We start from the raw sequence: 11,895 nt of genomic DNA on the forward strand, positions 1-11,895 counted from the left end.
AAAAAGAAAAAAAAGAACGACACACTTGAGAGCCCCTGGTGTGGTTGAGCCGCAGTCTGGGCCTATCGTGGTCGTGCCCCTCTCCCCCTGCCCATGGTATCTTCAGAGCATAATGGTGTACGCGAAGGACCTGTCCTAACGTTTTGCGGGGGCTGGGGTTGGGGCCGCACTGCTACACGTGCTCGGAACGTGCCAGGTGGTCTTGTTATAGGTTACTCCGGGCGCGCCTAGCTGTGTCCGGCCGCTTAACGGCCGGACTCGAGAATTGCCTTAAGAGGCTGCATTGTACTTCTGCCGCTAGAGCTGCTATATGTTCCTTCGTGCGGAGAGAACGTTCAGTGTTTCGGTTGACCGTGATGACTCCTTGAGGGCCTGGCATCTTCAGCTTGAGGTATGCGTAGTGCGGCACCGCGTTGAACTTTGCAAATGCGGTACGTCCAAGCAGGGCATGATAGCCGCTGCGGAACGGAACTATGTCGAAGATTAACTCCCCGCTTCGGAAGTTATCCGGGGATCCGAAGACCACTTCCAGTGTAACTGAGCCTGTACAATTGGCTTCTACACCTGGTATGACGCCTTTAAAGGTCGTCTTGGTAGGTATAATCCATGAGGGGTCTATGCCCATTTTGCGCACTGTATCCTGGTAATGCAGGTTTAGGCTGCTGCCGCCGTCCATCTGGACTCTGGTAAGGTGAAATCAGTCGACGATTGGGTCTAAAACCAATGCAGCGAATCCGCCGTGGCGGATGCTGGTGGGGTGGTCCGTTCGGTCAAAAGTGATCGGGCAGGAGGACCATGGATTGAACTTCGGGGCAACTGGCTCCATCGCGTATACATCCTTGAGTGCACGCTTTCGCTCCCTTTTGGGTATGTGCGTTGCGTATATCATGTTCACCGTCCGCACCTGTGGGGGGAAACCCTTATGTCCTCTATTTTTTGGTGGTCGGGTCTCTTCCTCGTCATCGCTATGCGGCCCCTTGTCATTGTTTTTGGCAATTAACTTGCCTGCCTGCTTGAATACCCAACAGTCCTTGTTGGTGTGGTTGGCTGGTTTTTCGGGGGTGCCGTGTATCTGGGACGAGCGGTCGAGTATTCTGTCCAAATTGGATGGACCCGGAGTAGTTCTTTTGAATGGCTTTTTCTGCTGACCGGGTTTAGAGCCTCTGAATCCGGCATTGACTGCCGTATCCTCACTATTGTTGCCGTTAATGCGGCGTTTGTTTTTGTTACGACGCGATCTGCCATGTCGGTCCTTAAAATCCGGACTGCCAGAATTTTTGCTGAGGTTGTTGTTGCGTGCTAGCCAGCTGTCCTCACCCGCGCAGAAGCGGGTCATGAGTGAGGTGAGGGCTGCCATGGATTTCGGCTTTTCCTGTCCCAGGTGCCGGGCGAGCCACTCGTCGCGGATGTTATGCTTGAAGGCCGCAAGGGCCTCCGCATCCGGACAGTCGACAGTTTGGTTTTTCTTGGTTAAGAACCGTGTCCAGAATTGTCTGGCCGATTCGTCTGGCTGCTGAATTATGTGGCTTAGGTCATCAGCGTCTGGTGGTCGCACATACGTGCCTTGGAAGTTATCAAGGAATGCGGATTCCAGGTCTTCCCAACTTCCAATTGACTCTGCTGGGAAGCTGTTAAGCCAATGCCAGGCTGGTCCTTTAAGCTTGAGGGGGAGATATTTGATGGCGTGAAGATCATCACCGCGGGCCATGTGGATGTGAAGGAGATAGTCTTCGATCCAAACCGCGGGGTCTGTTGTGCCATCATAAGATTCAATATTGACGGGTTTAAACCCTTCGGGGATTTGATGATCCATTACTTCATCTGTGAAGCATAGTGGGTGTGCGGCGCCTCTGTACTGGGCGATGTCACGACAGAACTCAAGAGAGCTTTGTCTATTTTGTTCGGCCCGGCCGGACTTACTATGTCCGGCGCGACGGTTGTCGTCACGCATCGTGGGGCGCCCACGCGATCCATAATCGATCTTGATTGTCTTGCCTTATCCTCCAATATATCTCGCAAGTCGGGAGCGTTCCCCTGTGGCCTTATGCTTTTCGAGCGATGCCGGGGTACAGTTCTAGTGAAGGGCCTAGAGGCCTCTCTGTCGCGACCACGGGGTGGTCGGTCAGCCGTATTGTCTGCTGGTGATGCAGGTTCATATGCCTCCTCCTCTAACCGGGGGAGCAGCTTGCGTTTAGGGTAGCTTTTGGAGGGGCGTTCGAGCTCATGCTCTTCGGCCGCGAGGACTTCAGTCCATCTATCGGCTAGCAGATCTTGATCAGCTGTAAGCTGTTGCTGCTTTTTCTTGAGGCTGTTTGCCGTGGCCATAAGCCTGCGTTTAAAACGCTCTTGTTCGACGGGATCCTCAGGCACGACGAATTCGTCGTCGTCGAGGCTCGCCTCGTCTCCGGAGGGAGGCATATAATCCTCTACCTCTTCTTCTGCCGCTCTCTCATGAGGGCTGGCGTCTCCGTCCTCCTGCGCTGAATCTTGCTGGAGGGGGTTGTCTTCGGCACTGTCCGGGGTATTATTATCTCCGGTGCCGGAATCGCCATTCTTGTTGTGGCGGGACTTAGAGCGGCGCCGCTGACGTCGGCGCTTGGGCTGTTTTTTGGAGGGGTCATCCTCCACTGCTTTTTTGCCATTCCCATCCTTCGGGATATCCACCATGTATATGTCATATGATGAGGTGGCTGTCCAGTGCCCGGTAGGCGTTGGTTCTTGGTCGTCTCCGGCATCGTCGTCCATACCGTCGATGTCTTCGGAGTCGTAGTCTAGCATGTCGGTTAGATCGTCGACAGTGGCTACTAGGTGGGTGGTGGGTGGGCTTTGAATTTCTTCGTCGTCCGCATCCCAACCGTCCTGGCCGCAGTCCGGCCAGGGCTCTCCTAATAGCGAGAGATACTTTAGCGAACTCAGGATGTCGCCAAAAGGTGAGTGTTGAAAGATGTCTGCTGCGGTGAACTCCATGATCGGCGCACAATCGGATTCGACCGGAGGGGGCGCGGGAGGTTCGGAGTCCGCCACCTTAGAGTCACGAGCTTCATAAGGGGTAAGGTCAGTGTTCGGCTCTATCGCCGTAGAGGTTGCAGCCCCCGAGGCGGTGTCTAGCCATCCGTCCTCGATCTGCGCAACCGGCTCCAAATTGAAGATCGGGGCGGGTTTGAGTGCGGCCTCCAGGGTACTGTCCGGCTGCAGAGCTAAATCATGCTCGCCGTGACAGTGCGGCATGCTCGGCTGTGGCTCGAATCCATCGAGGATCATGTCCCCGCGGATGTCAGCCGTGAAGTTCAAACTTCCAAATCTGACCTGACGGCCAGGGGCATAGCTTTCGATCTGCTCCAGTTGGCCAAGCGAATTGGCCCGCAGTGCGAAGCCGCCGAATACGAAGATTTGTCCGGGGAGGAAGGTCTCACCCTGGACTACGTCGTTGATGATGATCGGAGAAGCCATCGAGCCTATCGGTGACAGCACAGAGGAACTCTCAATGAAAGCACCAATGTCGGTGTCAAAATCGGCGGATCTCGGGTAGGGGGTCCCGAACTGTGCGTCTAGGCGGATGGTAACAGGAGACAAGGGAAACGATGTTTTACCCAGGTTCGGGCCCTCTTGATGGAGGTAAAACCCTACGTCCTGCTTGATTAATATTGATGATGTGTGTTATAAGAGTGGATCTACCACGAGATCAAGGAGTCTAAACCCTAGAAGCTAGCCTATGGTATTATTGTTGTTCGTCCTATGGACTAAAGCCATCCGGTTTATATAGACACCGGAGAGGGCTAGGGTTACACAAAGTCGGTTACAATGGTAGGAGATCTACATATCCGTATCGCCAAGCTTGCCTTCCACGCCAAGGAAAGTCCCATCCGGACATGGGACGAAGTCTTCAATCTTGTATCTTCATAGTCTTGGAGTCCGGCCGATCATGATAGTTCGGCTGTCCGAACATCCCCTAGTCCGGAACTCCCTCAGTCGGGGTCGGGGCTGGGGCCGTGGGCAAGCGCCGGGGCCGGAGCCGGGGTCAGGGGTGAGCGTAGGGGCGCGATGAGGGCAGAGCTCCGGCGGCGCAATGGGGGAAGAGAGAGTGGGGGGATTTGGGGGCAAAGAGGCCGGATGAAGAGGGGAGTGGGGATTTTGGGGGTTAAGTGGGCATAACAGTAGCACATTTAAACAAAACGCGCTATAGCTACTCCAGGTAGCTATAGCGATTTTATGAAGAAACCGCTACTGCTATCTTGACTAGCTGTAGCTCTTTTCTTAGAAAAGCGATGCTGCTATAACCAATACCTATATAGCAGTTTTCCTGTTTGTTTCCTTATTTTCTTTTTCTTTATTTTCTCTCATTTTTCTTTTCTTTTTTCCGAGAGCAGTGAACGAAGGGAAGGCGATATATATTGCATCATTTGACGGTTAAGTATGTATACAAAATAGGAACATATACATTACATCATTGGACCCATGCATAATAATGGCTAATTGTGTGTATACAAAATAGGAACATATATATTATATCATTTGACCGATAACATACGGTTCCTCAGTGTTGACGTTTTAGTTTTTGAGTGAGCTTCTTTCCCTTCTTGTTCGTTGAAGAATAATTGAGCCCCTCATTGTGACTTTTCCTTTTCCATGGAGTACGATTTTTCTTAGGTAATGTAGTATTGATTCTTCTTTTGACGTATACTTCATCATCATCGTCATCTTCCTTCATTGGGTTGCCGTACTGGTCGTAGTCTTCCTCGTTGGCGACTCCATCCATTCCAATGATGTTCCTTTTGCCTCTCCTCACGATAACACGGCTGGGATTGCACGGGTCAGTTATGAAGAAGCATTGTGTCACGTGCTTAGCGTGTACCCATGGCTCGTTTTTTGCGATAGCGTTCATGGTAGCGCTCTTGGCATCGGGTATAGTCATGGTAGTGAAATACCAGTTTTCTCTTTCGACATTCTTAGCCCATCTGACACGGAACATCGTCGTGTTGTGAAGTCCAGAGTAGTGAAGCTCCCAGATCTCCTCGCCCCTTCCGTAAAATCTTTCAGTTGCACCGTTGTCGCTGCCGGTCATGCATTCCATCATCACCCCTGAGTTCTGATCATCACTGTACATATCTTTCGCCTCCGTGTAGAACGTGTATCTATTGATATCGTATGCCTGATAGGTTACAAGGTTGGGCGAGGGGCCATGTGCTAAGGCGTATATGAGCAATCCGTCCTTAGAGCCCTCCTCCAGGGGATTAGCAATAACATGCTCTTTGAACCAATGCAGGAAAGTGGAGTTGTGCTCTCTAGTAACTTCGGCGTCCGTCCTACATACCCCCCGGTCACGATACTTCTTTGCGATAATTTCTTTGTACCGTGCGATGAAAGGATCTACCTCGTCTAGGTGTTCTAGCACTACCAAGTTTGCTCTGTCAAAGTCGCTGCGTCGATCTGAGTATGCCACGTGTAGTTCCCTGCGACCGTTGGAGTGACCTTCTCCTTCGAGCCTCCCATCATGCTTGTTAACGGGCAAACCAACATCAACACCAGGCGGCTAGTCTGCGCCATATAGAAAATTCTTGCAGAAAGAGATGCACTCTTGTGTTAGATAGCCCCGGACGATGCTTCCATCTGGACAGGACATGTTATGAACGAATCCTTTGATGATCCCATTCATCCTCTCAAACAACATCATGTTGTGCAGGAATGACGGCCCCAGGTCTATTATGTCGTCCACAATATGGACACACAGATGCACCATCACGTCAAAGAACGCGGGAGGGAAGTACATCTCAAGCTCATTCAGTATCACAACGATCTCTTCCGGTAGCCTTTGGAGCTGCTTCACACTGATCGACTCAAGAGATGACGTCGAAAAAGTTGCAGAGACCAATAAGCGTGTCACGGACGTGCTTGTCCATTCACTACAAGAAATACGTCAACTTGCGACCTTCACTATTGGTCACTGAAAGGTCATTGATTTTCATTTGCGACCTTTCTGTGACCAAAAACAGATGGTCAAAAGCTGGCCGTCGTAAACTGAAATTAACGACCTTCTTCGGGATAATGTCGTAGACGTCAACGACCAAAGCAAAAGGTCATGGATCCTACGACCTTCTGTTTTGGTCACTAGCTGTCTGCCTAGGCCACGTCGGATCCGACGTGGCAATCTGACGTGGCAAAATTGCGACCAGTTGAAAAGGTCATTGATAAGATTTAGCCCGGTCCAATTCGACGCTTTACATGGCCCGAGCCCACTAATACAGCCTTTTTACTATATATTTTTTCTGTTAATTTTCTCTAGCTACATGGGCCTTGCCCAACAATTTGGCCTTTTTATTTTCTAGGGCATGGCCTTTTGCGGTCCATTCTTTTTAATTTCCAGTTTTTTTGTCAGCTCTAGTTTTTAGATGGGTCCCAATTGTCATATTTTTCCTGGCAGTGGTTCCAAATTGTTTTTTCACGGCTTATTAATAAGCAGTATATATCAAACAGAAAGAAGAGAGAAGCATATGAAAATCTTCAAATAACAACCAAAATAGGTTTATTAAAATATATTATGTATAGAACAGAACATGTGAAACTCCATACACTCGTTCACATCACAACAACCAGTTTCAACCGTCAAATATTGCATGCCCAGGAACTTCTTCACGTAGATAACCATACAATATTCCACACTAGATACTCTTGGATACCACGGAACATGCTCTTCAGCATAGGAAGAAGTCATCATCGGAGTTCTACCAACAACACAAGCTCCATTCACCTACAAGAACAGAATGGAATATCAAGTACTTGGATCGTTCAAGCAGATTACAACCAACATATATATGTAGAAGTACATCAGGAAATATGATGGAGAAAATCGGACAACAGATACACTTATACATCCCAACAAATGGGTGATGACGACAAGCAAAAAATATACTCCCGGGTTTGGACAAATAGTGTCAAATCAACTAGAAAAGAAAACATGATTTCAGTGAAACTAGAACTGTCAATTAAAGTTGAGTAACAATGCAGCAGATTAGCTCTTAGTATGTAGGAACATCACCAAATTAAACAAGATGGTTGTTCAAGTTTCTATATGAGTATTCGTGATTTCAGTTTGTCATCGTCGTTTAAATAGCTTGGCAAACATTGACAGCAAAGAAACAAAAATTTTAAGTCAATAGCTTCGTGAGCATGTAGTAGATTGTTCAAATCCTAATGAATACATGGCAAAGAAGCTTTACCATGTAGACAAACACCCACTAACTTAGACACTACATGTGCTCGTTTCATCATGTTACGATGGAGCAGCACAAACCACAACTTTACTCCACACACACACACACACACACACACACACACACACACACACACACACACACACACACGGACCAATAGATCAACATAAGGACATAGATTAGACCAAATCCACATAAACAAATCCATACACACAGCAGGATAACTGGATAGTGGCCAATTAGTTTGATCAGGAGCAACCGTACATATTTTCCATAAACCTAAAATTGCCATAGTGCATAAATCATGCCACTGGTCAAAGCACAACACCACAATTAGCAGTACAAGGCCACCAGAAGCACCATATAAAGGGATAGAGCTCACCTAGGTGGTTTGTAGCCGAGGCAGAAGCACAGTCGGCCGCGTTTGAGGCAGAGTTCCTTGCAACGCAAATGCAGATCCTCACGGTTTGTTGTCTTTACCAACACTTCATCCCACAAAACAACTCCCTCGGCTGCCATGTCACGCGCTTCTACAGCCTTGTCCACCATGTCATAGATGCATCCAGAGTAGTTGGACTGGGATCCTCCAGCAGAGGGGCACAACCAGCTAACATACTGAAGGAGAAACGGTCACTTTAAACAGTAATAATATTTTAGGTCTGACTAGTACTAAAATCAACAACATCTGACTCTATATAAAAAAATCAACAACATGTTGTGACAGTACCACTGTGTTCCCAATCATAAACAACAAGATTCGAGACATTTATCATGCCAACAATACCACTAGTATTAGTACCAATGTGTTAACCAAATTTAGGCTGGTATAACTAGGACAAAGCCCCAGCTGCTCTCAAACAGCAGGTCACTGCCATAAGCTTTGATTTCTGGCAACAAGGGGAATTGGATCAATTGCAATGCAATATGGTCCATTATTTGCTAGTGGCAAAGCAGGTTTGTTTTTACTAGGTACTGACAAAGTTGGTTTTTACTAGGTAGCGGCATAGTAAGTTGCGGCATTTTAAAAAAACAGCCAGCGAGAAAACCTCCAAAATAGCAATGGTGCAGTACACAACCTATATGGAGTGCAACTTGATTTGATTATATCCAGCGAGAATGCATTAAGGTTTGAAGACAGTACTATGTACATCCTACAACACCGAATCAGCATAACAATACCGAACACCATGCAATCAATGAGCTGCAACTGCGGCACTGAATTTGGAGCAGAAGAAACCAAGCTTTGCGCCAGATGCAGCTAGCAAGCATAAAGCAAGGGGCGAACATGGAAAGCAAGATACCTTGATCTAGTACAGCTTGAGCCTAGGTGTTTGCACCTTCCCCTCATCCTGTGGCGGCTTCTCCAGCCCGCTGCTCTCCTCCTAGAAACCGCCGCTGCCAGAGGTGGCCTTCGCCGTGCCGTTGGACTACGGGGAGCCGAACCCACCTACAGCGACTTCATTGTAGCAGATGAAGTCCTGGAGCACAGCTACTTCATAAGTTTTTTCTTGCTTTCAACTTTAAGTTTCTGCACTTATTCTACAACAAAAAGCTGTTGATCACAAGAAGAAAAAGAACTGGATAACTATAACAGACACAAACTGAAACAAAGACCACTTGTGAGAACGAGAAAACTTATTCAGCAACACAACTCTGAATTCGATTCAAACTAGTATGAATTGTTGTAGTGCAGTCTGGTGTGCCGTATATACAGAGTAAGTAACACCCAGCTCTCTTGATTCGAAAGCCAATGAAATTGCTAAAGCATTACTTTGAACGAAGTTAATTCTACACCCTAGTATCCCAGATCAGATAGTAGCAGAACACACACTAACAGTAAGTAACCAAGCTTTCAAGATCGAAAGCCGAGCAGCAAATCCTAAAGCAGACTAGGCCAGGCACTAAGGAGCGGCCACTGTCGGAGGGCGCAGGGACACGCGCCCATATTGCTCACATGAGTACTTCTTGTAGATGGCCTTGAGCTTGCCCTCTGGAGCAGCCGCGTGCGCCATGACGAGCACCTTGGCAGCCTCCCTGAAACAAACAAACAGATAGATCTCCCATGAATTTCAACTTATTCAGACGAGTTCATCTTCATCTGGTAGGTAGTACAGACTCAGACAGACAAGTGAATGAATGGCTTACAGGAGCTGGGGTTCAGCGAATACGGTGTGGTGCTTAAGGGTTTCAGTCCTATGGGGCTTCTTTTCAGCATGCATCGAGCGGCGTACATGGCAGATGCCGCCACCAGTGAATCTGGAGGTTGTCGTAGATGAGACCGAATTCAAAGTGGGTGCAGAACACGAAGATGCAGTTGGGGTCCTTCACCTCGTACACCTTGGCGAGCCTCTGCTTCAACTCCGACTGCGCACAAGCACATGAACGCTTCAGAATCGCCGGCGAAATCCAACAAAGCTAAGGAACGAGAGGAAGGGGACGAGATCTCCAACCTTGGAGACGTTGGCGCGACTGGGGTGGATGACCTCGAGCACGAACTGCTTGCGGGCGAGCAGGCGGTTGGTCATGAACTTGCGGGTGTGAAGGGTGACCGCCATCGTGGCCTTGATGTCCATGCCGTGATCTGGACGGGATCCCGATGGGATCTACACGAGGCCGCCGCCGCCCCTCCCCTGTCGCGGGGCCGGATGCGGGTCTCCACGAAAGGAGACGGAGACGTCTCCGGCGCGGAAACAGATGGGACACGGCTGGAGCCCACGGAGGACACGACCGGCTTGGCGTGGACGATGACGAGCTCCACCGGGGCCCCGGCGCCGTGTGACAGCCTGATTTTTGGCCCTTTCTTTTTCTTTTGTTTTTCTGAGGTTTTTGCCTGAGTTTTCTTTTTCTGTGGCTTTGTGCTGGAAACTGAAGAAGATGCCCTCTTCTTTGTTTCCAGAGTGGCTTGTCATTCCCAAATCCTTCCCTAGACCCTGTCATTTTCATCCTAGCCCAAATCCCAATATTCTTTTTATTGAGAATATTCCTTTTCTATTAAAGGAATAACTCAAATTGCCCTATGTTGTGAAGCAACCCCTATTTCCCTCACTCCTAAAATTCCCAAATAATTCTCATAAATTGTTTGGGTCATATATTCATCAAATGTGGCAAAAAAATAATTGCCATGTTCACAGATAATCCTCAAATAATTCATTTCGTATTCTGCCCTAAATGGAACATTGTGAAGAAAGTGCTATTTTCCTTTGCCCAATTGACCTCAAACTCCTTGGACATCTTTTCCTGTCCATATCATTGCCACATGCCAAAATCCAACCTCATTTTCCTAGTAATTATTTAATTACGATTTTCCAAAGTTTCTGTCCACAAAGAAGTTTTGTGAAGGAGGTGCAAGCTAGGCATTTCCAAATGAGTTGCCATTTTGCATGATCCTTCATATCATCATATCATAACCCTCCACCAAAGTTGAGCTCATGTAATGCCTCCATGTGAGAACAACTTCAAATCTTTGATTTTGTCCAAAATTTCAGTTTGTGAAGCAAGTGTATTTTATCTTCCTCCATTATGGATGCAAATTTTTCTAGGCCCTCTAGTATCTATATAACCTATCTCCACCCAATTTGGGCATATTTAATCTAGCCATTATTCCTCTAGAAATTTTGCAAGTTTCTGGTCAGTAGGGATGTTTGTGAAGGAAGTACATACCATTTTGGTTTATCCAATTGATATGAAACCTTTTGCAACATCTTCATATGATCAAATAACTCTGCATTGCCCAATTATAGCTCAAGTTGACACTCCATATGAGTGCTTCTTCATGATCTTGTTTCCGGACCAAATTATGCAGTTGTGAAGCAACTATATTAATATTTGGTCCATTTCCATCCAAAAACCCCAGGATTATAGTCCTTCCCAGACATCACATTTGGCCCATAGCATATCTCTGTTGATCACACTTAGTTGATCAAGTTTTCAACAGTGAACTTCAGAGGATGATTAGCATTTAACCAGAGCCTTTTTCATCGATCTACCACCGTAGTGGAAATCTATCCTGGAAGAACTTACCACTAGAAAACCCGTTCCAGCCTTTGGCACTTTCTCTCCGCCAACTCACGCGGTGACCACCTCTCTGGCATGCCATGGACGCGAGCTAAATGGTTTCTTGCTCGGGCCTCTTCCCCTCTAGTCGTCTTCGTGCGCGTGAGCATGTCCCTTGTCTTCCTCATGTCGTCGTTGTTCCCCTGAACCCCTCTCCCCCTCCGTCTGTTTCCTCACCGACGCTCACCAATGCTCGCCGCCGAACGCCCACGGGTGCACTGTGCTCGGTTGGCTCGGTGCGTGCCCTGGCCGCTTCCTCCCCATGCCCTGGCGTCATCTCAGCCCCGTGAGCTCCTCCCTGTGCCCCTCCGTCGCCTTCCGTCGAGCCCATGTGTGAGCACACGCGTTCGCGGCGACGCCAGCTTGGCCTCTCCCGTGTTCGGCTATATATAGCCCTCCCCGCAGCGCCCGAGCACTCCAAGCTCCTCTCCAGTCTCCCTCTAGCCTCCTCAGCCCTCAAACGAGCCCCCGGAGCTCTCTTGCCCTTCCATTCCCACCATGGCCGCCGCCTCGGCCATCTTAAATCCACCCGAACCAAGCCCTCCCCCTCCTCCTGGACCTCAGCACTCTCTTCCACATGCTCCGGCGGCGCGCCCCACCTCTTCTCCCTCTTGCCAGAGTGCCCGAGTAGCCG

At 48.6% G+C, this 11,895-nt stretch overlaps 1 protein-coding gene across 1 annotated transcript; it reads right to left on the bottom strand.

Annotated features, from left to right (window-relative positions):
* Positions 1–9,109: 9,109 nt before the first annotated feature.
* Positions 9,110–9,766, bottom strand: LOC119279081 (40S ribosomal protein S24-1-like). The gene is made up of 3 exons (XM_037560481.1): positions 9,659–9,766; positions 9,457–9,572; positions 9,110–9,242 (listed from the first exon to the last, which is right to left on the bottom strand). The coding sequence occupies exons 1-3, from the start codon at positions 9,761–9,763 to the stop codon at positions 9,110–9,112; spliced, it is 354 nt and encodes a 117-aa protein (XP_037416378.1). The 5' UTR covers positions 9,764–9,766.
* Between the last annotated feature and the right edge of the window lie 2,129 nt (positions 9,767–11,895).

Source organism: Triticum dicoccoides, chromosome 3B (assembly GCF_002162155.2).
Source record: "Triticum dicoccoides isolate Atlit2015 ecotype Zavitan chromosome 3B, WEW_v2.0, whole genome shotgun sequence".
Taxonomy (NCBI): Eukaryota; Viridiplantae; Streptophyta; class Magnoliopsida; order Poales; family Poaceae; genus Triticum; species Triticum dicoccoides.

Bases quoted from the DNA above. Each gene is read 5' to 3' on its own strand.
- LOC119279081 (XM_037560481.1), bottom strand. From the start codon at position 9,763: ATGGCGGTCACCCTTCACACCCGCAAGTTCATGACCAACCGCCTGCTC. The intron at 9,573-9,658 runs GTTGGAGATCTC...GCTTGTGCGCAG, and splicing joins GTCGCGCCAACGTCTCCAAG to TCGGAGTTGAAGCAGAGGCT. The intron at 9,243-9,456 runs GTGGCGGCATCT...TGTTTGTTTCAG, and splicing joins GACAACCTCCAGATTCACTG to GGAGGCTGCCAAGGTGCTCG.